This window comes from Natrix helvetica (genome assembly GCF_964273705.1).
Source record: "Natrix helvetica genome assembly, chromosome: 2".
Lineage (NCBI taxonomy): Eukaryota > Metazoa > Chordata > Lepidosauria > Squamata > Natricidae > Natrix > Natrix helvetica.
This window is the reverse complement of record NC_138552.1, coordinates 254995935-255013097: the sequence shown is the minus strand read 5'-3', so window position 1 is coordinate 255013097 and position 17163 is coordinate 254995935. Positions and strand designations below refer to the sequence as shown.

At 41.6% G+C, this 17163-nt stretch overlaps 1 protein-coding gene across 1 annotated transcript in view; it reads right to left on the bottom strand.

Moving 5' to 3' along the window:
• SOS1 (SOS Ras/Rac guanine nucleotide exchange factor 1) overlaps window positions 1–17163 on the bottom strand; it is a 70943-nt gene continuing 53780 nt past the window's right edge. Inside the window, exons 15-22 of the mRNA XM_081945921.1 lie at window positions 16834–16953; window positions 15712–15874; window positions 14764–14881; window positions 13066–13238; window positions 9168–9284; window positions 7342–7606; window positions 6209–6327; window positions 1–1923 (exon numbers count right to left, since the gene is read on the bottom strand). Coding sequence (XP_081802047.1) covers window positions 1429–1923; window positions 6209–6327; window positions 7342–7606; window positions 9168–9284; window positions 13066–13238; window positions 14764–14881; window positions 15712–15874; window positions 16834–16953 — 1570 coding nt within the window. The 3' untranslated portion in view covers window positions 1–1428. The remainder of the gene's footprint in view (window positions 1924–6208; window positions 6328–7341; window positions 7607–9167; window positions 9285–13065; window positions 13239–14763; window positions 14882–15711; window positions 15875–16833; window positions 16954–17163) is intronic.

Below are 17163 nucleotides of genomic sequence, written 5' to 3'. Positions count from 1 at the left end.
AAATATCTGTGTCTTTATTTCAATTAAATTAAAAACAATTTGCAATTATATTTATGTAACATTCACTATATACATATGATTTATTTATGCAACTACAAGGCATAAGTTGATACTGATTATTCATCTACCTACCACTAGTTAAAACAAGGTGATAACTAGGGATTGGGTGGGAGAGATGGCCAGGGGATCATTTTTTTTGCATTTCCATGGCATAATCAAAGAGGCTGCAGCACTACCTGGAAAGTTGATCATTGGTAAATCCTAATTGAAGACCTAGTCAATATTTACCCATGTACGTAGATATGGATTTAAATGACAGTAATAGTGCCATTTCAAAGTATTTAAGAAATTTAGAGTCTGCCCACTTTCAAAGCTCAGGGCAGCTTACATTAAAAAATAAAACTATAAAAATATCCCACATGTCTGGATAAGCACACTCCCTTAAACAGAAAAGGTAACCACAGATTTCCACAAACAACCTGCCCCCAGGCTTGGGAGAACAGCCATGTTTTAAAAAACTTCCAGATCATCATCAGGGTGGGAGCTACACAGAACTCTGGGGAATATCATTCTAGAGGGCAGATGCTGTGACAAATAAGGCAGACTTCCTGGGTCCTGCAAGATCTTGGAATATCTATCCAGGATGACATTCTTTGACTGAAGCAACCTAAAGCACACCAACTGTGCCCGATCTTACAGGACAGGGAGTCCTGGGAGCAGGGAGTCCCTCAGACAGCTTTTGCTATTCATGTGAGACTTAAAGGTGGCACAAACTAGGCATTCTGCTTCCTGCATCTCTCTTTAGAACTGGCCTCAACACATTTATATAGAAGGAAAGTACCTCTTTGGTGAAGCCTAGGTACCCATGTATTTACTAATTATTGTAACAGTTTGTAAACAGGACTGCAGTATTATATGATGCCTTTAGCTGTATCCTGGTTCAATGCTACAAATCAACCTCAAGGTCCAGTATGATTTGAAAGCAGGGAATGATACAATTAAATTAAAAAGGCTAACAAATTCCCTGTTTGAGATTTTTTTTTAAAAAGTGCATATTATTACTCCAAGAATTTATGTCATGGTGGACAGATTATAGGATTATGCTTCACATCCTTCACTGGACAATACACAAAGCACAGGAAATGCTTATTGGCCCAAAGAGATCTGCAAACCTAATTTCTGGTACATTCAGATGTCCAGTGAGTTTAGAACAGTGCCTTGTATACTTTACTAACAAACAGCACTTTTTTTCACAATAAAGGGGCCTGATATTAAGTTTTATTATTTTCCACATTATATATATCAAATGTAGAGTCATTAGTGTTAGGAGCAATACCACGCAGCTCCTTGTTGCCAAAAGACGTGGTGCATCTATTGCCAGCAATAGACGTAGCACCGGAGAAAGCATGCTGTAGCACAAAGGAAAATTCAGGTGGAATGGGCATTCTCCAGCAAAGGGGGTCCGTCGCGATGCATTGATGGATGGGTGGGCTCCCTTTTGTAAGTTTTTGGAGGAAGCTTTGGGATATGTTGAGAAGTGCTTTGCCTTGGAGGAACAGGTGGCCCAGCGACAGAATGGATGTCCATTTCTTGGGGTATCAAAGGAGGTGATGGCAAATGCCTGCGTGCAACATGGGGAGAAGGGGTCTGAGGAGGAGGGGGAGTAAATGGAGAGGGGCTATTGGGAAAGAAAGTGTTGCCAAGTTCACTTTTCCTGCCTAAAGGCGGTGGCTGGAGATGCAAAGGTGAACTAGAGAAAACATCAGGAGTCCGCACAGGTTCTCGTGGTGGTAATACAGGTGGGCTTTCAGGAGCATCTGAGACAGAGGTCCTGTCGGGCACCGAATATCTCGGTGAATAAATTTTTGTTGTCGGCTGTCGAGGGGGAATTGCTGGTGGACTATCCAGATGTACAGAAGAAATCTAAAACAAACAAAAAATGATGGTTATAAAGTGATTCCGGGACCTCAGTGTTACATTATTAACCCTTCCAACAAAAGCTATATTAAACCTTGATATATATTTCATCCAAAGGGATGAAACAAATTTATTGTTCAATTTCTCTTTTTCTTTCTGTGGTTAAAATAACATCCTTATGTTACATCCATGTTTATTTTAAACATACCACGCCCTGGTGATGAAAATTAGGAGTATGCAGAGAATGGAAATATATTTGGTTTTAAACCAACAAAGCCCTGCACTCTTGGTATTCTGCTTGATTTTCAGATAATGATTTATTTCTTCCATTTTCTTCACCTTGCCTCTAACTGAATCAAAGAATCATAGCGTTAGAAGCAGTCATGTATGCCTTCAAATCCAATCTACTGCTCAGTACAGGTAGTCCTCGAGAAATGACAGGTGACTTAACGACCGTTCACAATTATGACCAACACTGCAAAACTATATATGAACCTGTTTCAAAGTTATGACAGTGTAGTACCTCTGAGGTAATTTGCACTTATGACAGACCATGAGGATGCTGCAACTCCCCCTGCCTGTCTCTCCCCACATCCCATCCAGATGGGGCCCCTGCAGCACATAGGCCTGTTCCCCACGCCCCTTGAAAGCAGTCATCTCTGTCACCGATTGGGTGCTAAAACTAAACTCTCTGCCTCTGCTGTCCTTTGACTGCCTGTAGGGGGCAGTCTACAGTCTAGTCCAGCGATGGCGAACCTTTTTTGGCTCGTGTGCCATAAGGGGGGGAGCGCAGGGGGGTTGTGCGCGGGCATGCTGCACCCATAATGCAACTTGTTACCCCCCACTGCGTATGCGCGCATAAGAGTCATTCCCCCCATTTTTTGCATGCTTTTTTTGCCCTCCCCAGGCTCCAGAGGCTTCAGGGACCTTCAGGAGGCTTCCCTGAAGCCTTCGGAGCACTTAAACCGACCTTACGAGCAAACTGGAAATCTGTTCCCGAACTTCCGGTTTGTCCATAGGGCCGTTCCTGAAGGGAAGCTCCTGAAGCCTCTGGAGGGCGGGGGAGGCTCTTTTTGCCCTCCCCAGGCTCCTATTAAGCCTCTGGAGCCTGGGGAGGGTGGAAAATGGCTTAAAAAAAGGCTGAACTCAGCTGGCCAACTGGCCAGCAGTAGTTTCTAGTCCATTTAGATGTTGGAGATGAATATTTTTCCCCTTCAGCTCAAGGGAAAAAGCTTCAAAAAATTTCTCTCTTTGCTCTCTTGATTCCTGTACTATTCAACCTGTAGTCAAGGTAAGGTTTTTAAAAGGCATAAAGATTGGACAGCAGAGGCAGGGTTTAGTTTTAACATTTAACTGGGGCAGAAGGAAGAAGAGCTGCAAGTCTGTCCCTCTCAGTTTTTGCTTTTTATTGAAGAAATATGGCTGCGGGGAGTGGGGGTGGGAGTGGATTTAAGCAAGGGAAGTTTTGGGAAGCCCGTCCTGAAATGGCTTTTTATCCAAGGGTAGCTGAATCCAAAATCCAAATCCAACTGCCTTTAGCATTATTTCATTTTTCTATGGTTTGTACTTTAGAATGACAGAAAATGAGGCTGAGTTTCTGAGTTACACTTTTTAGGAATTTGAAAAGTGCCATTATGGCCTCTTCAGTCACATCTTCCCAGGGCTAAAACTTACTAGTTCATTCCATCTATTTTTTTTTTGTAAGACTTAATACTTTTCTATCCTTGTAACCATTCTTGTTGCCTTGGTTAGAGTCTTTCATAAATTGTGGTTGCCCATTATTAAGCCAAGTACTTAAGGTGACAAATATTAAGCAAAATGTTTTGAATTCACACACACATCCCTGTGTGTGACAAATGCACAATATAGTGGCTATTACTTCTTAATATTTAGAACAATCTATTTTTACAAATGTAACCTTAAAACTGAATTTGCCTCTTTAGTAATCACATCAAACTACCAAGTCAGGTATCCCCTATTGTTCATTCACATAACACACACCAGTGACGTGCGGTGAGGTTTATGGCTGGTGAGGCTGGTGACGTCATCAGGAAGGCGGGGAATGGGACCACGTGTGCTGGAGGCTCATGGTGCCTCAGCCTCCAGCACACGTGATCCCATTCCCCGCCTTCCTGAGCGTGCTCCGCTGGTTCGCGCTACGCAGTCCTCGAAAGCGACTGGGGAACGACGAGAACCTTCCTGCCTCTGCTGGACTTTGCGCGCTCCTCGCGACTGCATATTGCAGTCGCGAGGAGTGTGCGAAATCCAGCAGAGGCAGGAAGGTTCTCATCGTTCCCCAGCCGCTTTCGTGCCTTCGTCATCCGGGAGTGCTGACAACATTTCTGCCTCCGCCCTTCGCAGCTCCCGGGCGCGCCCGGATGGAGGTAGCCAGAATGGCGCTGAGGCAGTCCAGCGGGCGAGCGACCGAGGATCAGGCTGCCTTGCTCGCTCTTTCGTCCGCCCGGACCGCCTTGGCGTCGCTGTGGCTACATCTGTCCGGCCGCGCCCGGGAGCTGCGGAGGCAGAAATGTTGTCGGCGCTGCCGGATGGCGAAGGAATGAAAGCGACTGGGGAACCCAGTCGCTTTCGTGCCTTCGTCATCCAGCAGCGCCAACATTTCTGCCTCCGCAGCTCCTGGGCGCGGCCGGACGGAAGTATATAATATTATAATATTATATATATATATATATAGTATATAATATTATATGCTATTATTTCATGAAGAGAGGTGAGGCTCTGCCTCCCCTGACCGCACGTCCCTGACACACACACACACACCTGTATTCATATGTTTCTGTTATTTCAGCCCTTTTCTAGAAGTCTTCTTTTTAAATTCTGTTCACATTTTTAGAATATTAGTTATTTCGCCTGTTTACATCTTCTACAAATTTGATAAGCATTTCCTCTATCCTTTCATTCAAAAGTCCATTTGAGTTTTCATTATAGTTTGAGGAAGAATCATACCTGAACGTAGTCTAAATATGATTTTCATTCTATCTATCTGAGTCTACTGCTCATTCTACCTTTAATTAATCTACTGTTTGGAAAGTCATGTGCAATCATTCTTGCCCTTCTAAAAACTGTTACAGAGAGCGCTGTTTTGGAGAGCCCACATGTAGTCACTATTGTATTTATTTTATAATGGTAAATTTGTACTTTTATTGGTTTTTAGATTTTCAAGTTTTAGATTTTCATTATGGTTTTATGTTTGTTAATGATGCAAACTCAAGAATCTTTTTGAAGTCTGGTAATATATAAACGCAACAAACAAACAAACGGCAGAGTTACCTTTGTATTGTGCTTGGGGAGAACCGAATAGGAGAACAGCAGAGTGGAGGTGGCTTATTGAGTAACAAGATCCCACTTCCCTGCCACACCCTTATTCTGACCCAGGCTTCCTTAGAAAGCAAGGAACAAAGTCTTGGTCCCTGCAAAACCTCTTTTATTTACACGCCTGTGAATTTCTTTCATTCACAGTTAGCAAGGCTTAGTAAACAGTCTTTCATAGGAATGTTTATCCCCACACACCTTATCTCGTTTGGAGAACTGCCAGATAAGTTTCCAAATGCAGGGCAAGGCAAACTTGGCTCAGAGTCTCTTAGAGTCACACACAGAACTTTCCACTCATGAACCAGCCGAGTGAACAAATTGTTTCCTGCAAAAGCCCACTCCCCATTCATTCCTCTTTTGTTTCATATGGGAGGGGCCAATTACCTTCAAGGTGTGGCTTTACTCCCAAGTCGACCCTGCTTTCTTAGTTGCTCTTGTCTTCTGGCAGCTCTGCGCATGCGCACACTGGGAACAGGCTCCAGCTGTTCTTCTGCCTCACTCCCTCTCTGCCTCCGATGCAGAGCCTTCATCTGAGCTTTCCTCAACCCCCAGGACTGGCCCATGTTCCTCCTCAACCTCCTCACTCACTGACTCTGCTGCCAGCTCTGAGGGCTGCCGGCGGAGCACAACAGCCCTCCTCAGGGTCCTTAAATGTTAATGTTTGGTTTAAATTTATTTAGGTTTGAATGTCTATGTATAGATACATTTTTATGACTACAAACTACTCAGAGTTACCCTGTGGTAAGATGGTGGCCAAGTAATTTTATAAATAAAGAAATAAATAAAAAAATAAATACAGAGTTTGTGTCAGCTTCTGGTCACGTAGGAATCCACTAAAACAAAAATTCTGACTGGGGTGCACCGAACTTTGGTATGTCATATCACCGTACATCTTTTAAAAATAATTTTAGGTGACTTCTAAAATCCATTATTTCTGCTGTTGGAAATAGAGAAAAATTACCTTTGATGGAGAAGATTCAGCAGGGGCAGATTCTGGACGTCTTCGGGGTGGAATAGGAGGAGGAACAGTAATTTCCTCAGAATTTTTGGGAAAACTGATGGAGGATACAGAGGCAGACCCTGAGGACACATGAAAACTTTAAATGGCCTATTTTAAACAGAGCTTATAAAAACTGTTCTCATTTCAGTATTGAATTTCTGTGACATCATTTTTACTTCATCATTTCTAAGGCCACTCATTTGTTAGAATTGTGTAATTACCCATCTCATATACGTGGGGCTCACAAAATTAAACTCAACGAACACACAACCACAATAAAAACTACCATTAAAATCTAAGTTAAATTAAACTAAAGAAGGCTGGTAAACTTTGCAGTTTGCTCAGTTTGAAGAAAAACTATAGGAAGCATCCAAGCGTGGGATATTAATTGAATAGAAGTCCTCATGAGAACAGGTATTAGTAAGTTACCTGACTTATATTCTCCTTTCATTGCTCAATACATCTTGGTAAATTCATTTTGGAAAATAAAATATGAAGGAAACAGTTATCCTTGTTACTTTTTATACCCATCATCATTGGTTAAATAGCACTGGTTTACTTGAATATTATGTCTCACTTATTATTTTCTAAATTATGATAAATTATAAAAGCCTCAATTGAATCAAATGTCCCAGTAGATTCTATTCTGTATAAATACTATCTCATTTATTCTTATGCTACGTATTTATTATTTATTTATTTTATTTTCTTCGAATTTCTAGACCGCCCCCTCTCCCGAAAAGGACTCGGGGCGGTGTACAGTCCACACAACAAACAACAAGTATCAAATACAAATACAGATATAAATACACATAAGGAGGAGGTTAAAAATTTAAAAGAACTGTACAGAAGAATATAAATATGGTTCTAAAAACCCTAAAATCAGTTAAATTTAAAACCGTACCCTATAAATAACCAGGTAAGAATATGTTTCCAGGAGGTAACAGTTGTCACAATTATAATTATGCCAGGCCAGCTAATCGAAACAGGTGAGTCTTCAACCTTCTACGTGATACTTTCACAACACAAATAGAAATGTAAGGGGCCAAAAGCATTAAAGGGGAGAGAACATCATTGCCTGTAGTTGCACCTACTTGAATGAAAAGGTGTAGAGGGATCAGAATCAAAGACACTGCAGACATCTGTAGTGCTGGAAGTGGAGGATGGCAAGGGTGGGGTGAGTGGTGTTCTTGGAGAGTTTGGTGCAGAGGCTGCATTTTCCGATTCACTCTCAGGGACGCGACTATAACTAATTTTTCTGGGCTCTTGTTGCAGAGGTGTTGGGTGCCTCATGGTTCCAGGTCTTGGATTTGATGGACGAATACCCGGAGATTTGAGAGAATAGCTGTATTTTTTAGGCTGAAAGAATCCAAAACAGATATTATAAGAACACAGTGTTAACCTGAACCTTTTTTTTTAACCTTCATCATTTCCAGTTCTTTTTCCAAGCATCGGATTTATGTTGTTCTACAAGTAATTGATTATGTGTTATAAAATTGATATCAACTCTTAATGACAACATTGCTAGATCTGTCCCTGGCTTTTTTGACCTCCCAATGACATCCACCTTGCTGCTGGTCATCTATCTCTCTTTCATCACGCCATTGCTAGAATTATGAACTTCTGAAGGAAGTGAGGTCTTTGAGTAATGTGTCCCAATGAAATATGATAATTTTAGCTTGATCATGTGCCTCAGGTGAGATCATGGACCGATTGGTTCAGTGGTGGGTTCTGGATCCCGTTGCAACCGATACTGTTGCAATGGGGCCCGGTGTCCACTACATGAACGTGTGCAGCGCACACATGTCCTTATCTCTTGCAACACCTCCGTGAGCCTCGGTGGAGCGTCGCACAGGCAGCATGCACTCCGTGTGCGGAAGCGCCTAAGAGCTCAAATAAAGGTAAGGAGCTCGGGCTGGGCAAGTGGGACGTCCGGAGCACCGTACCGGAACGGTACCCGGTGCTCCGGCCGAGCACCGGTACGTCTGTACCGGGGTGTACCGTGTGTAACCCACCACTGGTTTGGTTCTATGATCTATTTGTTTTGGGCTTTTGTTTGTCAGTGATATTCTCAGTGGCAGTGGTGGGATGCTGCCGGTTGAACAACCGGTTTTGTGAACGCGGGCTTTGTGTGGATGTGTGCTTTGTGTGCATGTGCACAATGGAGCATTTAGAAGCTGAGCTGCTTACCTTCCAAGCCAGCAATGGTAAGTAAAACAGCTGGGGGTGGAGGAAATCAGCTGCGCTGCACTATTGACATGAGCTAGAAAGCAGGAAATGAAGGATAGGATAGAGCAGGGGCAGGTGAGCACGCCCAGTTATTGTAGGAGCAAATAGGTTCTCTCCCAGCTGATCGTCATACCTGAATCCCACCCCTGCTCAGGAATCTTCTCTACTCCAAAGTTCAAAAGTGTCAATATTCTTTCTATCCTGCTTTTACAAAGTCCAACTGCGCTAGAGGTAGTCCTCAACATTCAACAGTCATTTAGTGACTGTTCAAAGTTACAACGGTACTAAGAAAAGTGACTTATGACTGTTTTTCACACTTATGACCATGATTCTCTTTTGCAACCTCCCAACGGGGAAGCTAGATTCACTTAACAACTGTGGCAAGAAAAGTAGCAAAATGGGGCAAAGCTCACTTAAAGCTCTCACTTAGCAACAGACATTTTGAACTCCATTATGGTTGTTAACTCAAGGACTATCTGTATAGGGAAAACCGCTGCTTACACAATTCTGATCTTTGTAGGTATAGTTATGTCATGGAATCGGAACATCGTTTTTAAGATCTTCATTATTACCCTGCCAAATGTTAATATGTAACATATTTCTCGACTCCTGGTTTACTGTAAAACTGTTCTTAAGAAAAGAAAAAGAAAAAGTGATGTATAGAAAGTAAACAGTCAATGTTAATACTCACAAATCTTGGAGGTGGTTTCACATTGCGAGGCTCTATTTCTAGGGATTTGTTGTAAAGACAATCTGCAAATTCTTTTTCCATGCTATTTCCCATTGGGTTCAAATTTTCAAAAAATCTCTAAAACCAAAACACTCAGGATGATTAGTATAATGTAACATTGCGATTTTAAGGCAGGGGTGTCCAAACTTGGCAACTTTAAGACTTGTGGACTTCAACTCCAACTTCAAGATTCGTAAAAATGGAAACAAACGACAATGTCTGTGCCCAATCCTGGGATTTCTCCTCATATCCTGACTAACAACTCTCCCATGAAAGATAAACCTAGGGTGTATATGAACCAGTGCTGGGTTTCAAATTTTTTTAGAACCTCTTCTGTAGGTGTGGCCTGCTTTGTGGGAGTGGCTTGCCAGCCATGTGACTGAGTGGGAGTGGCTTGGCAGTAATGTGACTGGGTGGGCGTGGCCAACTTGTAAAATGTGGTGAAACTCACTTAACAATGCTCTTGCTTAGCAACCAAAATGTTGGCTCAGAAACTCTGGCATTTGAAGCATGCAAGTCTTAAAGCTGTCAAGTTACAAAACCCTTGCACCCCTAACCCTTTAGAAAAAAACCCCCCAGGGGTGTTCAAACTTGACAGCTTTAAGACTTGTGGACTTCAACTCCCAGAATTCCTCCTCTCGCTTTTCATCTTGATGATGTGCGGACGGGTGGGGGGAGGGAGCTGGAACCGGTTCTAAACGGCACTGTAGATTTGTGGAACCCTTCTATAGAAGAGGTTAGAACTGGCAGGAACCCACCCCTGATATGAACCCTAAAACATTGGTCCCCTAATCTCAGGGGTGTCCAAACTTGGCAACTTTAAGACTTGTGGACTTCAACTCCCAGAATTCCCCAGCACTGTTTGGACAGTGTTTGGACACCCCTGTTTTAAGGCAAAGGATGTAAATACTTTAACAACAGGGCACAAGCCTACCTTGCTTTTTGCTCCTGGATGGATTCATAGGAATGCATTTCCCTCTATCTGCTTCTAAAGCAACGCTTATGCAAACTAATCAGACTTAAAGAACCAGTTGAAAAACCAGCTGAAACAATTCTTCTGATATTTAATTTGTACTAACAGCTATCAAGAAGCCAGGTCTGCTCACAGAACAGATCATGGATTGGATGGAACAGGCTATTATACCTTAGAATCATAGTTGGGAAGAGCCACTTAGGTTTATTGCTTCCAATCATTTGTTCAGTGCACAAATCCAAATTAGGGCATTAGCTGATTCAACTAATTTTATATCATCTATAGAATTATAAACCTTACTCCCACTGTTTACCTAGATCATTACTACTAGTAAAAACAATAAACAGAAGTTCCAAGACTTCCCTTAAAAGTACTTCATTCAGTACCTCGTCCAAGTTCAATGAGGTAGCATTGATTAACACAATTTTTGCATAAGTCCAGCCAACTGCATTTAAATGTTAAGTATTTATGATTAGTGTCATTAAGATTTACACTCTGAAAGAAATTATGTAAGAAAAAGCCGAGGATCATTTTAAGCAAATCCTGTTCCTTTCATAGTTGGAAGATGAGGTAGTCCTGAGTTACAGAAGAGTTTTGCTCCAACAATCCCTGTGAAAGTAAATTTTCATGCATGCTTGTGTATATTTGCAAATATAGCAGTTGCTGTTTTGCACATATGCAAAAATCACAGTTTTTTCCATCCACAGAATGTTTATTTATTTATTGAAAATTTATTTAGTCACCATTTCTTGTGCCTCTTTCCAGAAAGTTAAAGTTACATAAATCAGGGGTTACTTAATCTGGGTATGCAAAGTAAACATTCAGTTCGCAGTTCACTGGGAACCGTAAGATCGCTCCTGAAGTCAAACTTCTTTCAAGGCCAATGATGACAAGTAGGTAAGTACAGATTAACACCAGAAAATCAAGCAATAAATGGTACCAACAGAAGAGAATACATGTAACCAGTAACGTGAGGTTTATGGCTGGTGAGGCTGGTGACGTCATCAGGAAGACGGGGAATGGGACGTGTGCTGGAGGCTGAGGCTGCCTCAGCCTCCAGCATACGTGATCCCATTCCCCGCTTTCCTGAGCGTGCTCCGCCGGCTCGCGCTCCGCAGTCCTCGAAAGTGACTGGGGAACGACGAGAACCTTCCTGCCTCTGCTGGACTTTGCGCGCTCCTCGCAGTCCTCTTAAGCGAGGAGCGCGCGAAATCCAGCAGAGGCAGGAAGGTTCTCTGTCACTGCGTTAAATTGCTTGCTAGCCTGAACTGACGAATTGAAACTAAATAGTTAAACTGAAAGAGTTACTGCGCAGGTCATAAGGTCTTATCTGACAATGATGTACTGCGCATGCTTATCTTTTTTTATTACTTCACACATTCCAGAGACTTCTCTTTCCTTTTGATCTTTGTCCGTCTACCAGGAAACTGGGAGACATAACTCTTTTACCAAAATGTAACGATTAGTTAGTTTTGTTTTATTTCCATTTATTATTTTTGTATTAAAGTTTGTTGTTAATTAGAATATGTTCTCCGGGATTTCTTTATTTCTTTTCTTCGCACCTTAAAGAATATGCCTGTTTGGAAACGCCGCGGTCTAAGTCTCATCTAGTTCAGGGTGAAATAATTCTTCCCCTGATATTCTCGTTGTTCCCCAGTTGCTTTCGTGGCTTCGTCATCCGGGAGCGCCGACAACATTTCTGCCTCCGCAGCTCCCGGGTGCGGCCGGACGGATGTAGCCACAGCGACGCCGAGGCGGTCCGGGCAGACGAAAGAATGAGCGAGGCAGCCTGATCCTTGGTCGCTCGTCCGCCGGACTGCCTCGGCGCCATTCTGGCTACCTCCGTCCGGCCGCGCCCGGGAGCTGTGGAGGCAGAAATGTTGTCGGCGCTCCTGGATGACGAAGCCACAAAAGCGACGGGGGAACGACCCAGTCGCTTTCGTGGCTTCGTCATCCGGGAGCGCCGACATTTCTGCCTCCGCAGCTCCTGGGCGCGGCCGGACAGATGTATATAATATTATATATATATATATATATATAGTATATAATATTATATACTATTATTTCATGAAGAGAGGTGAGGCTCTGCCTCCCCTGACCGCACGTCCCTGCATGTAACTAAGGATTGAACTGTGAGGTCATTGGTGATCTCTGAGCTTCATGGATTTTCTGCAGGCATTTCTTTAGCAAACAAGGTAACTAGCCTAGCATTGACGATGATAGCTAGTGTGGTATCGAAATGTCTGCAAGAAAGTTCATAGAGCATCAAGAACTCCACAGTAAATTATACCCTAATCAAGGAATTATCAACTCAGAGAAACAAGTAGAAACAACACCCTAAACTAGGAGTGTCAAACTCGATTTCATTGAGGGCCGCATCAGGGTTGTGTTTGACCTTGAGGGGAGGACGTGGCCAGGGTGGGTGTGGCCAACTCAAGATCACTCCTGTTGGGGTGCCTGGAGTAGCCCAAGTGCTCTGCCAGTGAAAATGGGATCCCCAGTTCTGTTTTCGGTTGCCATGGCCTCCTGTAACCCTCTGCCAGTGAAACGGGCCCTCCCGAGCTCAGTTTTTACTGGCAGAGGGTTGCAGGAGGCCATGGCAGCCGAAAACAGAGCTTGGAAGCCCGTTTTTGCTGGCAGAAGCAACATCGGCCAGTCTTTCTCTGTTTTAAGGGCAGCCCCACAGGCCAGATCTAAGTACCCTGCGGGCCAAATCCGGCCCATGTGCCTTGAGTTTGACACCCCTGCCCTAACCAATGAACTACCAGGGAGAAAATAATATCCCCACCCAACTTGACAGGGCAAACTACTGTATGTAAATAGAAAGCAAACGTCACTCCACCAGCAAACGGCCAAGCTCAGAGAACACCAAAACTTTCCACTTACCCTGATGTCAGGCTCCACCTTTAAGCAATATGGCTGGTTTTGATACTGTTGTATTTCTCCTGTTATCTCAGCTACTTTCCTCCGTTTGCTAAAGTTAATGAGCTCTCTGCCATGTCTTCTTAGAAATTCAGGATTGCCTTCTTCTGTTTTCAAAATGTTTGTTAAATAAATTCCTGTAATAGCAAATATACAAAAATGCACAATGTAGTAAAATGTCTATAGATATTCTCAGTCATTCTGGTCATGGTTGTCCCAAAGTTGCTTTTTTAAATGTCTTCAAAGAAAACCAGGAAGTCCAGTTGCCTCTTGAAAAAGCACCTTTGGGTGTGATTCACTTAACAATGACATTTCTTAACAACAGAAATTCTGTTCCAATTGTGGTCGTAATTTGAGAACTACTTATATAAAAACATCTATGGTATATGGCACTGTGACAATTAGAGCTAAGCAGTTCTTTTCCAAAATACAGAGTAAAATATATTATACTGGGTGAAATAAATAGAACAATCTGGTATACTTTTATCTCTACCCTCAAAGTACCATATTTTTCGGAGTATAAGATGCTCCGAAGTATGAGAAACACCTAGCTTTTGGGGAGGAAAACAAGGGGGGGGGGGAAATCTGCCGCTGCCTCCCAGCAATATGCCTCTTTGCAGCAAACAGTACAGAAGATATACACTGTTTGTGGTGTTACATTTCAGACTATACTTGTACAGATGTTGTTAAAATTGATGTGGCTTTCTAGAAGTATATGTTATTCTATGCTATTTAAAAGAAGATACAATAGCACTGGGCCTTTTCAGATCAAGCATCTATTTTAAAAAGCTTCTTCATTTTGTTAAGTTGTCTAAAATAATAATAAAGCAGTCTTTAAAAAATAAGTCTAATAGTATGAACATTCTATAGGCATTTATAGTTATTGACTTACCTCCTTGCAGCAAACAGCCTGTTCTACTTTAGCCTGATTAGAAAAAAAAATCTGCCTCTGCCTCCCAGCAGTTTGGTTCTTTGCAGCAAATAGCAAGTTTCACTTTCAGTTTAAGCACAATCAGCTGTTTCAGGCTGCAGGGATTGCCATAGCCTATTGCCACCTCTGCAATTGCTGCAAGGAGGTAAATTGCTGGGAGGCAGAGGCCAAAGGGTGTGGGACAGTGGGTGGATAGGGCTACATTCAGTGTATAAGACGCACCTAAATTTTCACCCTCTTTTAGGGGGGGGAAGTGTGTCTTATACTCTAAAAATACAGTATTTCCAGTTCAGTTACATAGCATAATTATCACACGTATGTCTATAGAGATTCTCAATCATCCAGGACATCGTTATCCCAAAGATGCTTTTCAAAAGAACTGAGGAAGCTTCTTGGATGAGAAGTGAAATGTTTTCAAAGAAAAAAAAACCCTAAGAAAGTGTAGTTGCCTTTTGAAAAGCATATTTGGGATATCACACAAATATTTTTAAACAATTTAGACAACAATTTGGTTTGGCGCTAAAACTTGCAAATATTTGAAAAATCACCCCAATTGTTTTCACTGAAATGTATCCAAATATATGCTTTTGATATCCAGTCATTCTAATTAACAGCAACTTCAGGTAGGACATTTAAAAAAAAAACTTTTCCACATACTCATTCTGCAGTTCATATTCTTTATCCATTAATATTTGTGATTTTATCTTTATAACAAATAAAATCCTACTTACCAAAGAAAGGCACACATGGAGGATTAATGGACCTGAGTTTTGCCAAATATTTCTTATGATGATCTTCACTTAGTTCATGTGCTTCTTCAAATATCTTCTTTTGCCGGCTTGGGATTTGCTGAAGATAAAGGAAGGTGAGGATATAAATATTGCTCACTATATCACTATAGTTGACTGCCCAGGCTGGCCAAAATGGGTGAATCCATCTATATTATTCATCCCCTTCCTTTGTACAATGCTTTCCATATAGAGAAATGTACGTTTAAAGTAACAATAAGATCTGCATATATCCGGGATGGCGAACCAGAAGAGCCCTCTCTGCTGGCACACACGCCGTCGGCCCGAGTCAGATCTCCGGGGAGTTTCTTTGGTGAGCTTCTGTTTCCCTGCAAACGACAAAACAGAAGCTCACGAAAGAAAAAGATCTGACCTCTTGCGGTGTTGCCAGTGTTGGGATGCCCTGCCTCCCGCCAGCCAGCTGGTCTTCGGATCCTTGCTGCGCATGTGCATGCACATGTTTGTGAATATCCATGCATGTGCGCATTCAGGTCTGCGCGCACACTTTTCAGTTTGGGCATGTGCAGTTTTGGGCACTAAAAGGTTTGCCATCACTGGCCTATATTGTTCTACTTGTTTCCTTATTTAAATAATACTTTTGATCATGAAGACACCCAGGATCCAGACAAAAACACTAAGATTTGATGCAGAGCCAAGATTGGATATAAAACACAAACTAGAGGCTTTTTGTTTGTATACCTAGGATGAAATAAACATTTGGGTTACTCTTTTGTTTTAATCTAGGCTTGAGGTAATTTCTTATCTAGAGAAAAAAAGATTTTAAAAGATTTTTCTAATGTTCAAACCCCATAGATATTTAAACAAAATTTCTTTAAAGAGAAATATCTGCTACCTCACGTTCAAGTAGTTTTAGATCTGCATTTCACTTACTTCAAAAGTGTGATCCAGTCTGTAAATAGGTGCAGAGTTCATAGCACTGACGACTTCAAGAACACCGTTAAAATTGTTTAGCTCTTGAAAAACTTGCAAGATTTCAATTATCCGGCATACCACCATTACTCTTTCTTCTAGATTTTCTGTTTCTACAATGCATCTAGATAGTCAGAAAACATATTTAAATTTCTTTTTGGATTATCAATAATGTAAAAGCATTACTACAGTTTTTTCCCCCCAAGGACGTGTGGCCTAGTATTTTCCAAACACCTAATTGAACTCGAATCCCATTTATTGTCGAATTAAAAGAAAACGATCACACACAGCAAATGTAATGTACATTTTTATAGTGCAGAGGGATCGGAGGTACCCGGTTTCAAAAGGTTCCATTCTGGGTCAATCTGTATAAATTTCTCAACTGAAAAGAAAGCATCTAAACTCATTGAGAACAGGTGATGTGCTTGCTATCTGAAGCAAGAAATTGAATAATGTAATGATATTCAATGCAGTAATAGTTGACTTATACCACTACAAAACTGGTCTAGTACCAATAGATAACCTCATATTATCTGTTGCTGTTTGAATACAGAACACAGAAAATATAAATAACAATGTTTTTTAATATAATTACATTTGATCCTCGACGTATGACCACAGTTGAGCCAAAGTTTTGGGTGATAAGCGAGACAGTTGTTAAGAGAATTTTGCCCCCTTTTATAACCTATCTTGCCACAGTTGTTAAGTGAATCACTGCAGCTGCACTACGTTAGTAACACAGTTGTTAAGTGAATCTGGTTTCCCCAATGACTTTGCATGTCGTAAGTCTGCAAAAGGTGATCATATGACCCCCACGACACTGCAATCATCATAAACATGAGTCAATTGCCAAGCACCTGAATTTTGATCATGTGACCATGGAGATCCTGCAACAACCCTAATTATGAAAAATGGTGATTAAGTCACTTTTTTCAGTGCTGTTGTAACTTTGAATGGTCACTAAATGAACTACTGTAAGTCGAGGACTATCTTTATTTCCTGCTTAGAATTCAGTCTCTGCTAAGTTACATCATAGGAACCATGCAAATCCCAATACTGATCAATGAATCAAATTAACCTTACTTTTCAAACCATAAGGTAAGATTAGTTGTATGTCTTATCATTTTGAGCAGATTAGGAGAATTAATTTCTTTATCTTCCTTTGTCCATACACTCCCAACGAGCTCTGATGGCTGCACAGCCCTACCAAACATAGAATCAAAATGAGGCAAGATTAGCTGGCTTTTCATCAACAATATTTCCAATTAAATCAATAATTTTGAATTAAGACTAATCAATGAATTGATCTGCGTTTCTTTTGAACAGCTTCTTGTTCATGGAAAGAGAGGCATTTGGTTTTAATGGTCAGCTTTCTCTGAAGCTACTAACAATATTATATTATATCATGTAAAC